Source organism: Chroicocephalus ridibundus, chromosome 9 (assembly GCF_963924245.1).
Source record: "Chroicocephalus ridibundus chromosome 9, bChrRid1.1, whole genome shotgun sequence".
NCBI classification, from domain to species: Eukaryota; Metazoa; Chordata; class Aves; order Charadriiformes; family Laridae; genus Chroicocephalus; species Chroicocephalus ridibundus.
In genome coordinates, this window is record NC_086292.1 from 35,185,892 (window position 1) to 35,203,150 (window position 17,259).

Below are 17,259 nucleotides of genomic sequence, written 5' to 3' on the forward strand. Positions count from 1 at the left end.
GTTTGGTGGTTCTTCTAAGTCATCAAAGAAAATTCATCACACCCAGCATCGCTTGCTCCTCTGCATAGATGGAGAAGGCCAAGAATGCAGCCGTGTGTAGGCTGTTGATTCTGGCTGGCTGTGAGGACTGTGTTAATGACAGCAATTCTTAGCTCTGTTGTTGACTTACGAAGCTTATGAGGGGTATCAGAGGAATTACTGCCCTTCCCTCCTATGCCCCAACTAGCAAGCAGAGATGATTTACACCTTAATTCTTGTTCACATATTGCTACAGTGGACTGAGGAAGAAGGCTTTTGTGCATATGCCAACGCTGCCCAACCTCGACTTTCATAAAACTGGAGATGGGGTATGATATATACTTGCTTATTTATATATATTTCTCAAAATTAACATTTATTGTGTTGTTTTTCTGTCTGAAGTTTTCAAAGCAAAGTGAAGAGCTGTGTATTTTTTTAAGGTTTTTATTTACAATACTTATATTCTGAATCATTCTTTGATATTTTTCTATAAAGTTCAGAACAAATTGCAGTGCTATTAAAAAAAAAACAATTTAGGAGGTGAAGCAGACGTTCACAGTGTTGCCACCCACAAGCGGTGTCCTTTTAACTCTGATTCTGTTTTGGTTTTAATGTTTGTTTTTTTTTAAAAAAAAGTCAATGCTAGGCAAGAGGAACCCCGGTGGAAGAAGCAGTTCCGGGGTAACAGCGGCTGCTGAGTTGGCAAGACTTTGCATGCAGGGAGCATCAATTGTTGGTGGTCCAGATATTAGGATTCTCTCTGCTATTTTCTTCTTTTTCTTGGGAAACAAATAGTAGATTAATGTTTAGACATTTCATTTTGAATGATACTGATGTTATGATCTCATTTTCCCAATTTCATGAAAAACTGTGAACATACTTACTCATCTTTTTGTGCGTTTCTGATCACCCTTTGCTCTCTGTTTTTGTTTTCATGCCTTAATGACCCTTAATTATTAAAGTAACCTTTCCTCCTTTGTTTGTTTGTTTTAGTTGGATGGGGCAGAGCCCTCTGGGCAGCTGCAAAGTGCTGATGAGGAAGCCATCTCTGCGGCCTGCCGGCTTGTTTGTGAATGGGCCCAGAAAGTGCTGAGCCAGCCTTTTGATACAGTCTTGGAATTGGCTCGTTTCCTTGTAAAAAGTCACTGTATCGGTACCAAGTCGATGGCAGCTTTAACAGTAATGGCAGGAGCACCAGCAGGTAATGAGATAACTTAATGCTGAATCAATGAAATAGGGCATCTTTTTTTTTAAAGAGTAATAACATCTTGGTTTGAGGAAGCATTTCTCTTGAGGGCAAACTTCAAACACTGACTCTGAGCGTTGAGCATGCGTTTACATGATTTTTAGTCCACGTTGCTGCAAATTACTTTTCTTGTTGGTAGTCTGGGTAAAGAAATAGAAAAATAAGCAGTGGTCTCAGGTTTAGTTTGTGATTCTCCCATTCCTCTGATGAAGACCCTGGTCTTTTAAAGCACTTCAGGGCATGCGAGTAATTGTGCTGGATTTATGTACTTTGCTGGATTAGGAGTTTGGTGCCAGTATAGTGCTGGTTTGTAGACAAACTGCTGGTGTAGCTGTGTTTCCGTCTGATGACTTGTCCTAATTTGGAAACAATTGTCTGTCTTAATTTTCTCTCAAGAGCAGATTTTCTTACAGGCATTTCTGATATGTCAGATGCAAATTTTCCTGAGATGTTTGATCAGTGTCAGGTAGTACAAGCACATCAGCTGCTGCTGTTATTGATCACATTAGAAATACGGGCTTGAGGGGCATCAAGAGGGACAGCAGAGCCTTCTCTGGGGGCAGTTGTGTGACTGAGATTCCAGTACTTGATTTCAACTCTTCATTTGAGGTGAAGGGAAGAGTTATTTTGTTTTTTTCTACGTCAGATGAATTTCTGTTCAATTCGGTCTCTGGGAAAGCTTACGTTCGATGTGGTTGGTTGTACATCTTTCGTGTTCTTTGTTTTCTCCTTCATGATCAAAATCAGTCACTTAATCATTTGAAGTGTGGTGTGTTTGTGGCTGTGGATGAATAAATTCCAAAAATGAAGGATGTGGAGAGAAGTGCAGGTGCACAACATGCCCCCCAGACTTCCCTCTGCGAAGTTCTCCCCAGGCCTGTCAAGCAAAATGTGTTTGGATCAAGGCACATCTCTTGACTTGAGACAGGCGATTTCAAATGGAAGCTGGTGGTCAGGGCTGCAGGTTGGGGTGATCCCCTTCCAGATCGTGTTTTCTCCTTCCAGCTCTCTTTCCTTTATTGCAACTTGGAACTGATGGGTGGCAGTAGCAGGTTTTGCTGCCTGTATACTACTTGTTTACCTGACGTTGCTTGGCTTCATTGGTTCTGCTTGCTGTGCTGCTAGAAGGGACGCTAGGTGTTATGTACAGCTCTTCAACCCATGTAGCTTCTCCCCCTTACTTCCTTCAAGAGAAGATGGTTTCCTCCAAGGAAAAGGGCAGTTATTTCCAGTGCATGCCTCTGTGGCTTGGATAGTCATTTCAGGAGAGGTTCTTTCTAGAATGGCAAATAAAATATTCCCATTCCCCTTTATCACAAGGAACTACAGTGTCTCTGTGTGATAACTGAGCAAAAAGCAAACTTTTACCCTCAAAGAAAAATTTTTGAGTTTTTTTCTGATAAGTGTTACTTGCCTTCAGTATTCAGCCCACATAGATGACTTGTTTTCCAGCAACTGCAATACATTTGGGCATCTCGCTGCTCTGTGAGAAAGAATTGTGAAAGTGGAGGCAATGTTGCATGTTCAAGCTCTCATGGTACACACAGGCTGCTGCTGAGAGGGTGGGCTCCCAGATCACAGTTCCTAAGCATGTACTGGGTATCTAAAACCAAATACTTGCCCCAAAATAGTGTCATTTATAATTAAGAGTTATTTTAAAAACTGTGACACCTGCAAAGTGTAAATGAAACGGTGTTAAAGCATTTCTAGAGGGGCAGTTCAACAGGGTTAGTCGGTCAGTGAGAGACACGCTAATGCTAATCCTCTTGACTGTTAGTAAACAAAAGATCATAAATGTGATGTGATTTTGTAAGGAAAACTTGTACCAGCTGCGCAGATGAGACTAACTCCCTGTTGTTCTCCCTGGAAGCACCACTTGCTTGCTTGTGATCAGCAAAGGCATTGTCTCCAGAAAAGATGTTTTCCCATTCCAATTTCCATAATCTTTTAACCATTTCCTCCTTCTTTTTTTCTTTTTTCCCTGGACACTTCTCTTGCTCGTCTTTCACCATTATCCCTGATCACACACAGGTTGTGATCCATTCTGATGCATTGTGTTTGATGCCTCGGCCATTCGATGATATCATCTGCTCCGAGCTGCTCCTCTGTGACACAGACTCACAGCTTTCTGGAAAGATTTTTCATTTTTAAAGCTGCCTTAGACATTGATAACAAAACAAAACCCCACAGTAGATGATGAATTTTAAAGGTTCGTCTAAAACACATCCGCTGCCCTCTACTGTCAGTTAAATGAAATGCATTAGTTTTTAAATTTTGCTGACACAGGAGCTGCAATTTGGAATTCCTAGGAACGAAATGCCCGTACATAGTATTTTAGCTGCTAATGCCCAGCTTGTCTAACAGATAGGGGGTTTGCTACAAATGTGGAAATAAACTGCAATGCTGAATAGAATTGAAGTAAACTAATAGATTTGAGCATGAAGGGGATGGGAGCACCTCATGGAGGAGGCGTTCCCACGATGGTTGTGGAGATGCCTACCATGTATTCTGTGTGGTTAGATACAGAAGTGACACTACAGCAGATGGGGTATGTGTGATTGTAATTCATTCTTCTACTTTTGCATTCAGGAATAAAAGGGATCCCCCAGCCCTCAGCTTTTATACCCACTGCTGAAAGTAATTCCTTTCAACCGCAAGTGAAAACTCTTCCATCTCCTGTTGATGCCAAGCAACAGCTGCAGCGTAAGATCCAGAAGAAGCAGCAAGAACAGAAACTGCAGTCTCCTTTGCCAGGAGAGTCTCCAGCAAAGAAAACGGAAGGCACCGCAACCAACGGTGTGACCAGTATATCTAATGGAAGTCCTGCAATTCTGTCTCCTCCGCCTATTGGCATTGTTGTGGCAGCTGTCCCCAGCCCGATACCGGTAATGTTCTCCAGCAATTCTCTAGAGAAACAACGTTATGAAAGGGTTGTAAACTGCCAGTAACTAAGCAGTGGTGTCAGTGGGATAGAAAAATGGTTTCCGTTCAAAGGTTTGGGTCCCTTGATGCTTTTCTATCCCAGTGACTGTGTTATACCACATGAGTTATGGGATCGATGCAGAGGCAGCGGAATTCTGATCACATAGCACAGGCCAAGTTTGTCTTTGAAGTCCTTGACAGTGGGATTTCAGCTAGCAATAATTAAGGTTATATGTGCAAATAATTGCCCTTGAGATGAGGTTTAACCAGATGAGGGAGCTGACACCGGGGTGTGGGTCGCTGAGCCCCTAATATGGAATCTGAATTGCCTTTCATTGGCCCGGCGCGTTTAGTGATAGCAGCAACAGTTTTATTTTTGCATGAATGTCTGTAGTACGGAACATCTTTGTCTTTCAGCCATACAAAACTGGGCTGGGGGGGAGGGAAGGTTATTTGTTTTTAAGATGTTAGCTGTGGTGTTGATTTCAATGGGTAAGCCATTTTTTCTGCCTGATAGTGCGTTTGTATTTAACTCGCTTTTGAAACCTTAACAATGAGCAGTGTTTTGAACACATCCTCTCCTCTTTAACCTTTGTATGTCTGTTCCACGTGGTAAAGGATTCTGTGAGAATGACCATTTCATTAGCAGAAGAGCAGACTAGTGTGTAGACCAGTGCTTCGTACCTTAAATATCTGTCTACCAGTCCTTAGGCAGACAAATAGAAATTGTCTTGTATGTAGTTGAAGAGCTTGTTTTGTTTCAAACTGACGTTCACTAGCTTTGGTGTATTGAGCTGTGTTGTCCTTCACCTTTGAAATGCTTGAGGATGAGATGGTCTCTGGGCTTTGGGGACTTTCTTGCTTCATCGCCACACCTTTCTGTTTCTCTCTCTGCAGGTGCCAAGGACCAGGCAGTTGGTGACGTCTCCAAGTCCTATGGGATCGTCTGATAGCAAGGTCCTGCCACTCAACGTTCAGGTGGTCACTCAGCACATGCAATCAGTCAAGCAGTCACCAAAGACTCCCCAGAACGTTCCCGCCAGCCCAGTTGGTGACCGCTCTGCCCGGCATCGCTACCCACAGATCTTACCGAAGCCAGCAAATACCAGTGCTCTCACCATCCGCTCTCCCACAACGGTGCTCTTTACCAGTAGCCCAATCAAGACTGTTGTGCCAGCTCCACATGTGAATTCCTTAAATGTGGTTAAAATGACAGCAATATCTCTTGCCCCAAGCAGCAGTAGTGTGCCCGTCAAGCAGACGTCTTCAGTTAGCAGTAGTGCAGGAGCAGCGGAAGAAGGGAGGACTGGTCCACAGATCAAAAATGGATCCGTTGTGTCACTTCAGTCTCCAGGATCCAAGCCTAGCACTGTTGTAGCCACATCTGCAGTCAAGATCAAAATGGAACCAGAAGCATTGCTGGATGAGAACTCAGTACAGGGCCAAGAGAGCTCTGATGTATCTAAATCCGTCAAGGCAACCCCTGACCTGCCTCCTGCTCAACTAATTAATTTTGAAGTTGCAACCTTGAAGGTTTCAGCTGATGATGTCACAGAGGCAAAACCAGTTAAGGGCTGTGATCAGGGAGCTGAAGAAGCAGGGACCAAATACAAAATACAATCTAATGAGATCACACCAGTTTCTTCAGCAGGCAATAATCAAAGCACTCTAAAGCTCTCAGTTGCCAGTCAGAACTTGTCCAGCACCAGCATTGGTTCACCTCCTACTGGTGAGTCTACAATTAAAGACAAAACGTGCACTAAAAGTCCAAGAAAGCGACAACCTTCTACACTTCAGGATTCCCAGGTACCACCTGTAAAGAAACCACTGGTGGAGCAGCTTTCAGCTGGTAATGCTGTGGAGGGTCAAAAAGCAAACAGTGTTAAGAAGTCTCCGAACGTTGGATCGTTAGCTAACAGTGACAATACAGCAACACTTGCTCAAGTTCCCAGCAAGGTACCTGCAAAGATACCTGTACCTTCTACAGCTGCAGCAAACTTAGCAACAGACCTTTCTTTGAGCACCAATTTAAATACCAGTGATTCTACTTTAGGACAGCAGCTTGCATCAGCATCATCTCCAGATATAAAAGTAAAATTGGAAGGAAACATGTTTATCATAGAAAACGATTCAAAATCTGATGGCAGCTTTAACCCAAATACGTGGCACCATATCACCAAAACCTCCGACTTTGCATCTGTGAATTGTGAACAGCAGCCAGATATCAGTGTTATGACTATCGCAGGGCACTCTGGCTCTAGTGACTTACAGGAATCAGCGTGGGAACCAGTGCACTGCGAAGGTATACAGCAGGATGCATACAACCAGCAGTTACAGAGCCAGATCCAGGACTCCTCCTTGGCTCAAATACAAGCACAGCCCTCAAATCAGTTAGCTCTGCAGTCTGAGCTGAAAGAGTTCGAACATACAGTCCCTCAGTCAAACGAAAACTTCTTTTCCTTTGATGATGACCTTACCCAGGACAGCATTGTGGAGGAGCTGGTGCTCATGGAGGAGCAAATGTCCATGAATAATTCTCATCCTTATGGCGGTTGTCTAGGAATGGCACTTCAGAGTCAGACCGCAGCTCAAGGAGCTCCTGTGTCATCTCATCCAAGCAGCACGCACTTTTACCATTCGATCCATAACAACAGCACTCCGATTCACACTCCTACCCCCACCCCCACCCCGACGCCCACCCCCACCCCGACTCCAACACCCACCTCTGAAATGATCGCTGGATCTCAGAACATGTCCCGAGAGAGCCCTTGTTCGAGGCTGGCTCAGACAACTCCCGTAGACAGTGCTCTAGGAAGCAGCCGCCATACGCCCATCGGCACACCCCATTCAAACTGCAGTAGCAGCGTCCCTCCAAGTCCTGTGGAATGCCGAAACCCATTTGCATTCACTCCCATCAGCTCCAGTATGGCTTACCACGATGCCAGCATTATATCAAGTAGTCCAGTGAAGCCAATGCAGCGGCCTATGGCTACCCATCCTGACAAAACCAAGCTTGAGTGGATGAATAACGGCTACAGTGGGGTTAGCAATTCCTCGGTTGCAAACCACGGCATCCTTACGAGCTATCAGGAGCTGGTGGAAGACCGCTTCAGGAAACCTCACGCTTTTGCCGTTCCTGGCCAGTCGTACCAATCTCAGCCACGCCACCATGATACTCACTTCGGTCGGGTGACTCCTGTTTCACCTGTGCAGCACCAGGCAGCCCCTGTCAGTAGCACCACCAAGCAAGAGGGCTTTGCTGTTCCTGCTCCTTTGGACAACAAAGGAACCGGTTCTTCTCTCAACAACAGTCTGAGATGCCGGAGCGTGAGCCCTGCTGTCCATCGCCAGCGTAATCTCAGTGGAAGCACTGTTTACCCTGTTTCAAATATACCACGTTCTAACCTGACACCTTTTGGAAGTCCGGTGACTCCCGAAGTTCACAACGTATTTGCTAATATCCATGCAGACACCAGTGCCAATAACATAGCGCAAAGAAGCCAGTCGGTCCCGTTGACTGTGATGATGCAGACAGCCTTCCCGTCTCTTCAGAAACAAACAAACACTAAAAAAATAACCAATGTGTTGTTAAACAAACTTGATTCTGATAGCGATGATGCAGTGAGAGGTTTGGGGATGAACAACATGCCCTCAAATTACACAGCCAGGATGAATCTCACTCAGATTTTAGAGACATCCGCCGCTTTTCCTAGTGCCAACCCACAAAATATGATCAATTCCAGCACTTCAGTTTATGAATTCCAAACACCAAATTACCTCACAAAAAATAGCAGCACCGATCAGATCAGTTTTTCTTCTGGAGATAACCAAGCACAATCAGACATCGGAGAGCAGCAATTAGATTTTAGCAGCACTGTAAAAGACCTTTTAGGGGAGGACAGTCTGCCAACAAACCAGCAGCTGGTGAATCAGGTGGCATCAGATCTCAATAACGTTGCATCTGTCTTTTCCAGCGATATCAGGTTGTCTTCCGAGCTCTCAGGCAGCATTAACGATCTGAACACTTTAGACACAAATCTACTGTTTGATCCAGGTCGTCAGCAGGGACAAGACGATGATGCTACACTGGAGGAATTAAAAAATGACCCCTTGTTTCAACAAATCTGCAATGAATCCATTAACTCAATGACTACACCAGGTTTTGAGTGGATGGAGAGTAAGGATCATCCTGCTGTTGAAATGTTGGGTTAATCTTGTTTTATAATATGTATGTAGCACACTGTATCTAAAAGACAGACGTATTGTATTTGTCTTAATGGAAGTGCCTCCCGCAGCAGAAACACTTGCTATGTATTGTGGCATTTTTAAAAAAGTTTGCTGTACCGTTGCTCATTCTTCAGCAGGGAAAAGGCAGTCTTACCAATTCTAAACAAATCTCTGAAGGTGATGGGCTATCAAAGAGCCAGTATTAAAATTTGAAATTTATAGTGTTTCCCATTCAACGTTTCTTATTGTAGTGGTTAATAGCCAGCCAGCAGTGACAGCTATGGTTGAGGCTTTGGGAGGGTTTTAAGTCGAGCTCGTTGGTAGGCTTTCCGTACTTTGTATTGCTTGTTACTTCGTAGTGGATGATCCTTACTGACCTTTGTCGTTCAGGTCGGAAACGCAGGGTGCCTGCAGATAGGCAGGCGGTGGGGAGTAGGGTACGAGTGAACCAGGTGACATGCAGGTGCCTGATCTTGAGCACTGCTCAGTGGTGAACTATGGGAAATCTCCGTAGCGCTGGTGCCATTGCCATCTCTAGCAAAACGCAGAGATAGGAAAAACTGACAGGAATGATCAAGGAAAAAGAAAGATGCACTAAATTTTTTATTTAAGAGAAATAAATCTATGTAGTTATTTTACCCATTAATATTCATGACATACTTGATATTTTAGTTCTCACTTCGATGTTTTTATATTAGGTAAAATTCATGCAAAAAGATTTTGAGCACTGAGATTTAATCTAGGCCTAACACCCTATTTTAAAGTGATAGGTACTGATTAATTATTTATCAATGCCAGAGAAGGAACGTGATATTTTCCCTCTTTTTTTAAATAAAAGAGCTGCCGGAGCTCATTAAAATACTATTTTTAAAGATTAATTTTTTAAGTTTGCTCTTTCCTAAGCTAGTGGAGGGTGTAGGAAGATGTTCTTTTCTCTGTATTTCAGTAGGTTGAGCCTTTCTGTCTTTCTTGCTCACTCTCTTTCACTCAAACAAAAGATGACTAAAATATTAGAAAATGTGGTTGATCTAAAAATATTTCATACAGAGCCATAATACTGCCAGGCACTTTACAGATACACAGTAAGACATGTGATCTTACTTTTGGTAAAACTTCTTTTAAAAGTACTTACTGTTTTAGGAGCCTGAATTCCATTTTCATAAGTGATTTGACAGGACTGGTGAATCTAATTTTTATTTTTTTTTTTTTTAGAAGTCCTTAGCTGCCCCTTTGGAAAATGAGATTTACACTTTTGCCTTGCTGGTTCACTTGAACCGAAAAAGACCTTTTGTTTTATCAGCATGGCATGGATCTCTCTCACGGTCAAAAGAGAGAGGTACTTAACCGGCCACGGGCCTGATGCTAGAAAGAGGACTTGCAGAGGTGAGCTTTTACAGAAGTGGTGCGCTGAGGATGCTACAATACCACCCCTTAAGCTTAGCGTAAAATCAATTATTTCTTCTGTGAATTGACACTTAGAAAACAGAGTGGAAAACGTTTTCCTCTCTTGCATTATTTCTTTGAATGAGCAGTCATGCATTTATGAAGGGGGAGGCTTATTGTGCCCCCCTAGATTTACTAAGTGTCTTGGGGGTCCTCTGTTTCTTCAGTTTTCGCGAATGACTTGAGATCCCAGTACTGGTCAATTTTTTTGGCGGCGCTGATTCAACTTGTGCTGCTGCATTGGCACTTGAGGTGCTGGGGTACCACGGCTTCTCTTGCTCCCGTTCATCACCGTTCTGTGGCCTCTTCTGCAGGGACAAACAGTTGTGCCAAGCTATAGCACCTTATGGGGGCCTGATCTCACTGTGCTTGCATCAGAAGTTTTGCCGCTTCGTCAGGAACAAACTTGGAGAGTTCAGATCCCTCCTTGAAGCACATGGATGTGCGATGGTGTGGTTTGCTTCGTTTAAGACCAAGTGACCCTTTTAAGTTTTGTTAAGGAAATGGGGAGGAGACTGAAAACTGCATGGTTGCCTTCTGCATGTTGTCTTGCCAGGAGTCTGTCAGTAAGGCTTGAACCATTTTTCTCGTAGACTAAACTTAGGGCTTGAGTTCTGTACCTGCCCATGGCCTTTCGCCAGAGATGTGCTGAACATCCTCTTACCTTCTTGACTTCACTGGGTCTGAGAGACACTTGGCACCTCTCTTTTCGGACCCCGACCCTGTGTGAAGTGCCAGCACTACTGTGAATAGGTGAAACCTACCTTCCAATGGAGAGGCACAGGGCAGGGTGCGAGCGCCGGCGCTGCGGGGAGAAGCCACAGACGTGCCGGCCTCGCCTCCAGGTCACTAACACTAAGACTGAGGTGGCCTTGGGGGAAATAAGTTTTTGTCTAACTCTACTAGGTTTTTTTAAGAACGTTTCTCAGAAAAGCAAGAGTAGATTTAAAGCTGGTGCGTTCGAAATTATGCAGCCGTCACCAAAGGTTTTTAAAAGTGCGTTTAAAATGATTTTTAAATACAAGCATTACATTGGGCCTAACATGTGACTTAATTATCAGAAATATTCTATAATCAGTGGATTTAAAGCAAATATCTGTTTAATTTAAGAAGTGCTAAATTCAATAAGGATTGTTTCAAGTAAAATCCAAGGCACAGGCACAGCTTTGTACATTGGTATGTATTATTTTAGAGGTGTTTGTGTGTTGGTGTTATAATTAATAATGTTAGGTCCCTGTACTTAGTGCTAGTTAGTTCTTTACGATACATTGAGACAGAGCACTACTGCACACCAAAGTATGCAATACCCAAAGGAAAATTCTGTGATTTTAACAAATGGAAGCCTGTCTGCGTCAGATACTCCAAAACTAAGAATATGAGACAGTTCTGACCCCTTGTTTACATTATTGGCTTCCTACTAACGTGAGAAATAAATTATTTTGATAGCAGTTTTTGCTTAAGTATTCAAACTAGTGAATTTGTACCCTGTGTACAGTATTGCAGCAAACACTTTAAATTTGGTTGGTTGGTTAGTCCAGCAAACTTCCTGGGTTCATATATTGCACTAAAATTCTGTTGAACCTGTGGCAGGCACATTCCTTAGGATAAATGCAACAAATACGGCCCACAGATTTAAAAAAAAAAAAAGGCAAAACTAAAAAAAAACCCTTTTTAATGTGTTTCATTATTAAAAGGCAAAATGTCATTAAAAGTGACAGGTGAAATTGTCTTATGTAGCAATGTGCATTGATCTCAATGAGATATTTCTATTTCTTATTCTCTTACATGAGAATATTACAGCAGGAAAAATTAAGTTTAGTTTGCTTCACCATGTTAATACATGATCACAAAACGTGCATGAGTGTTAATGACTTAATCTTGTACAGTACTAGATATATTCCTGTAACCACTTTTATTTTTTTTATTCTTTTGCTGTATTGAAACTGGTTCAGTGTTAACCAGGTGAGCATAGTTATTCACAAGTTACTTACTTTTTTATGTTAACTAATTCAGCTTAGTTATTGTTGAATATGTTCCTTTCTTGGATTATTTTTTATTGTTCTGGTGTTGAAAAACATTTTTGCATCATTTTATCATGATAAGAATTCATGAAGTAAATAATTTGCAAATAATTGCAATAAGCACTGACTTCTGAACTGAAAAGAAGGAAAGCGTTTCTTGTGCAGTGCATCTGAGGTTCATATAATAGTCTTGTACTATACTGTGCTTTATTTACTGCACCGTAAGGAGAGAAAAACCCCTGTTCCACGTTTTCATTTAGTGCAGGAAATCCAGTTTCTCCCCTCTTCCCCAGTGTTTTGTTGTCTGTTGTACTGCTGAAACTACAGTAGTTGAATATTGCAGTAGCATTTCAGTTATTTTTTTTATTGAAAGTGCTCAAAAATTGTTTTTTAAATGTTTTCAAAAACAATAAAAGCATTTTATATTAAAATGACTTCTGGAGTTTTTTCTTTATATGGAAAATGTGTGTTAAGGTTGACCTGAGATACAGAGCTTTTTGTGTGAAGACAGATCACAGCTGCCCAGTCGTACCAACTTGCTGCAGTTGCTGAGCCCAGTCATAACACGTAAAGCTGAGCATGAGGCAGCCTTGGTCACTCTCTCAGAGTAATGGTGGTAATGTGCTTCTGACATTCACTTGTCTTTATATTCCATTTCTGTAGGTATCTCTTTTAAGTGGAAGCTACTTCTGTGGTGATGCTATTATGTTTGGGGGATAAAAACAGCTGCAACTTACAGTTGAACCTGACAGTTCAAATTTGCCATCAAACATTAAAATAATATTCTGGCCAAGCTGTACTTCAGAACATGGTGATGATAGTTGTGCTGGTTAGAGTTGTTGGTCACGTTCAGCTCCTCTGTGCCGCTTTCCTCCTGGTGTGGGTGCTGGTTGAAAAGTTCGTTTTGTGCCTGGGTGGTGGCTCTTGCTGTTGTGACGTACAACATCCCATTGCTGGTATAGCCGTCCACAGTGGCAGTGCTTGGCTGGTTTTGCTTTTCAATACTAGCAAAGCACTCCTACACGATAGTGTTATGGTACAGCTCGAGTTGCTGTCATAAAGGGGAAAACCTATGGAGCCCTTTATTTGGGCTGTAAAATTGTATGTAAACCCAGCAGTGTTCCCAGCACAGTTTATGTGAATGCAATGGAAAAGTATTGACACAGAGCAGAAACTGTCTATGAGAAAATGAGGGTGAGAATAAATATTCAGGTTTTCATGCAAAAAGAGAGCACTGGTTAGCAGTCTCTATCCCAGGCTAGAGAGGTGCTGAGGTGAGTTGGCAGGTGGCAATTTGATCAAAATCCCTTAGGTTCGTCAAGAAAGAAAAAGAGTCATCAGGGAGACATAAATGAGACAACATGAATGAGAGAGCATCAGAAAGATTAATTTTAACGTGACATTGGAGGGAATGCTATTAATATATCTCACTGGATTCTAAATTAGTGTGCTCTGAAAAGAGTTCTCAACTGTTTTCTCTGAACAATTCATGGACATGCTTTCTTCATGTTCCACAGCCATAAAAAAATGGCAATTAAAAATTCGCGAGGAATGACATGGAATATATTGTAGGAGATATAAAAGGCTATTTTAGAAATCGATAGTTCATCTGAAGTAATCATAGGTTTTAATCAGAACCTCTCAGCTGTAGACTGGAAAGAATTGGCCTTAATGGTTAATAAAAAGTGCTATAAGAGCAAACAAATCTGTAACTGTGAATGGAAATGGACTAACAGGAAACACAAAGGTGGAAATGTCAGAACTAAATGCATGATCAAAATAACTACCTCAAAACGTTGAAGTTACGAACTATGTAGGTTTCAAAAAGACTAGATGTTTATATGTTTAATAAAGACATCGAGAGTAAATTCTGAACAACTACTTAGAAATATTTTTACATCTCCAGAAATATAAATCTGTATGTGTGAATGCAGCAGGTTTTCTGGTAAACAGAATTCCCCCTCTAGGGTCATAAGGATTGCTGTGTCAAATTAGACGGTGGTTCGTGTAGTCTATACAGTGTCTCTGGCAATTGATACCATCATCTTCTCCAGAAAAAGAAGCCCTGGATTATTATGAGGTCCCAAAATAAATTGCCCCCGTGAAAGCTGCTCCCCTGGACCCAAGATCTAGAAGCCCGATCTGAACTCACTGCACTAGAGCTGGGGTAGATGGACTAGGTGACCTCTGAAGCTTCCTTCCAACCGCTCTTTGTCAGTGTGTGCATCAAGGCTGGAGGGTTGAGTAAAACCTAACTGGATGTGACTCTGTAGCACGGCTGCTCTTACTCAGGTAAAGTTTAAGCATAATATTTGATAATCATCAAATTCATTTGACAGCAAACTTAATTTTCTAGGCCTCCTCTGGTGCATAAGTCAGAGATAACCAATGCTCAGATCTTGCTGCCCTCCTACAAAGGGGAGTTAAGCTTGGATAAGGAGAGGAAATGCAAGAAACGTATAGTGAGGCTTACAGATTGTGGAATAACTAGAAAGCTATTCCAAATTTAAGAAATGAGCAGTGACCTGTCTGGAAGCTTAAGATGTCTCTGAATAATGCTTATAAGGGACTGCAATAAAACTTGCAAACTTTGTGGTTCATGTAAAACTTTTCATCTGTGTAGCGTTTCCAATAGTTACCTGTAATCATCCAGAGCAGAAGACCGTTACACATCAAGGAGTTAGTGATCCACGGAACAGTTAAGCGGAGTATGCCCAGGCCTGTGCTGCGCTGTGCTGTCCCTGTGTTGTCCTGTGCTTATCCCCTGGCTGCAGGGAACACTTAGCCAGGTAGCTGTAACAGAGGAGCCTGGAGGCAGCTCCCACTCTGTGCCGGCAATTACACCACCTGCGCGTCCCTGCCTTTACCTGAAAGTGCAGCAAGAAGTTCTCATGAGAGCATCCTTTCTGCTTGACAGGAGAAGTTAGGAACAGCGTTGTTTTCTTATAAGAAAATCCTATAATAGCTCAAATGACCAAAATGTGGTGACCTTTCCACGGGCAGGATTTGCGTGTGGACTGCAGGCCTGTTCAATGCTGCATCATAGCTCAGAGATCTGAAAGGTTGTAAAACTGCCTGTCCTGTCCTCTCTTTCTTTATAGTGCTAGCTCTAGCAAATGGCATTTTAAGCAACCCTTCACAGAATTTGAGCACCTCTTTTACTGCTATCATAATAAACCAGCACCTCCTACTGCATAATTAACTTACCTAATAAAATTGCAAATCTTCTAGTCTCTTTTTGCCTTTCCTGCTCAACTTGTTAAAAAAAGAAAAAAGGGTAAAATACGAATTAAGCAAGGCCAGATCAATTAAATCAAAAGTGAACTGAGGACATGGAGAAATTTACTTAGAAAACATACAGTGCTAAAAAAGACATCAATTTCATTCTGCAGATCGCAGCGTTTAAATACCCAAAATAGAAGACCACCTTCATATAATGTAGCATATATAACCAAGTGGTTTTAGTTCCTGATAGACCGTAACATTCCTGCTATGTGCTTTGCATAAGTAGGAGAGACTCTACTAGTGATGTAAATACTCAAGGTGTCTTGCCTTGGAACATTTGCATATCTGTTCTCCAATGGCTTTGTCGTGGCTCCTCCTGAGTCTGTTCTTCCTGAGCCTGCCTACCCATTTTCTATATCTGGTAATGCTTCAACTCTGCAATCATTAAAAAAGTCCATTTTTGTCCCTGTGGCTCATCTTTCCTCTGTTGTCAGCTTCCTTTTAATAAACTGGATATGGATAATATATGGATTATGATAAGTTATGCATCATTGGCACTTAGATGATGCCCATTAGGATCAAATTTTCGGTGGATCTCAACCTGATGTTTCAAATAATGTTCAAATAATGTTAGCAATATGCTACTGATATGGTGCATACTCTGTTGTAATGTGGGGTGTTTTTGACACAAATGTTAAAATTGTACTTGAAAATTGGGCCAAGGATGGAAACGAGTCTCAGGAGCTTGTGGGAAGGTTCCATTCTAACCTACCTATGCATGCAAGTAGCCACTTTTGGTAGAAATGTTTTGAGAGTAGTACAGAAATTCTATCAAATAATCTAAGCTTGTGTTTAAAGCCTTCATGGATCTTAAAGATAGGAAAAAGGAGATGCATAGGAATCTGAAAATATATCTCTGTTGAGGACTCAATAGCCTTGTGTCCAGTTATTAACTTGGTGCTAGTGGATTTTTATGAAGACTGAATTGAACAGGGCGCTACCAAGCTGCCGCTGGGGCTGAGTCCATCTGTAGCCTCAGGTTTGCTGAGCGTCATGTGGAGGAGGGTGGCTGCTAGCAATCAAGAGAAGTGACTGTCCCTGCAGCCTTCCTCGGGTAGCTGACCTACCCATCACTGCAGATCTGTGCTTCTCAACACGCTTACTTTAGAGAGCTATTGGGCTCTTCTCAAATATCCTTCTTTTGTTTTCAGTACGGAGGGGAAAACACAGCTGTATAACTGTATCACATTGTAAACTAACTGATTAGGACTCGCTCGTCTCCTTTCCCTATCAAAAATATCCTTGAGTGTTCAATTTGTCTGCTCTGTATCTATCACTACTTCAACAGGACACTTGTTCCAAGGGCTGTAATAATCAGTTCCCAGAGAAAATAAGCCCAGTTTCTTCTTGCTCTGAGACAAGAAGAGACATTTTGAAATGTGCTGTTTAAAAAGCTGTGTATTAGCAATGGTTATTTCTGACTGGAACAAATGCTATTTGATTCTATTTCAAACTGCTTTGAAAATCAGAACGATCCCTCCTACTACGTATGTATAGATGAGAGGGGAGATGAAATGCCCATGTCCAAGAGGCCCCACTCAGAGGTTCTTGTGCCAATGGCATAACTAAAATCTACTCTGACGAGAATTACTTGTGGAAAGCAAAACTAATGCTGGGGCCTAAAATGGCTGTCTCTGCAAGAACAAAACAGGAGACCTCAGTGCTTACTAATAAGGAATTGCTGAAGACCTGTTATACTGCACATAACTTTAGAATTATTTTGCTGCTTTAGGAATTATCTGAAGTCGCACTTTTTTTTTGTAAGTAACATTTACAAAAGGCAGCTATGTAATACAGGAGGATATTTGCATTTCCCTTTGTTTGGCAGAGGTAATAGTCTTCTCACTAATAGGTATCCTTTTACAGCATGCACAAAGCCCTATATCCTTATCAGACATTGTGGGGTTTAGGAGAACTTTCTTGTGGGATTACTTTCTATGCCAGCCAGACTTGAAGGTGTGTGGACACTTCTTGGATGGTGCACTATTACAACTAGTTTCGCCTTTTGGGTAATTAATTCCCAGTGGAAACACTTTCAAGTTCATTGGAAGCCAATCAGTGGACCAAGAACAACACATTAAAATCTGTGTACTCTAA

At 42.0% G+C, this 17,259-nt stretch overlaps 1 protein-coding gene across 1 annotated transcript in view; it reads left to right on the forward strand.

Annotated features, from left to right (window-relative positions):
* RFX7 (regulatory factor X7) overlaps positions 1 to 12,259 on the forward strand; it is a 52,175-nt gene extending 39,916 nt beyond the window's left edge. The window contains exons 6-9 of the mRNA XM_063346488.1: positions 263 to 347; positions 1,012 to 1,219; positions 3,854 to 4,149; positions 5,084 to 12,259. Of these exons, the coding sequence (XP_063202558.1) occupies positions 263 to 347; positions 1,012 to 1,219; positions 3,854 to 4,149; positions 5,084 to 8,398 (3,904 nt within the window). The 3' untranslated portion in view covers positions 8,399 to 12,259. The remainder of the gene's footprint in view (positions 1 to 262; positions 348 to 1,011; positions 1,220 to 3,853; positions 4,150 to 5,083) is intronic.
* Positions 12,260 to 17,259: the final 5,000 nt, after the last annotated feature.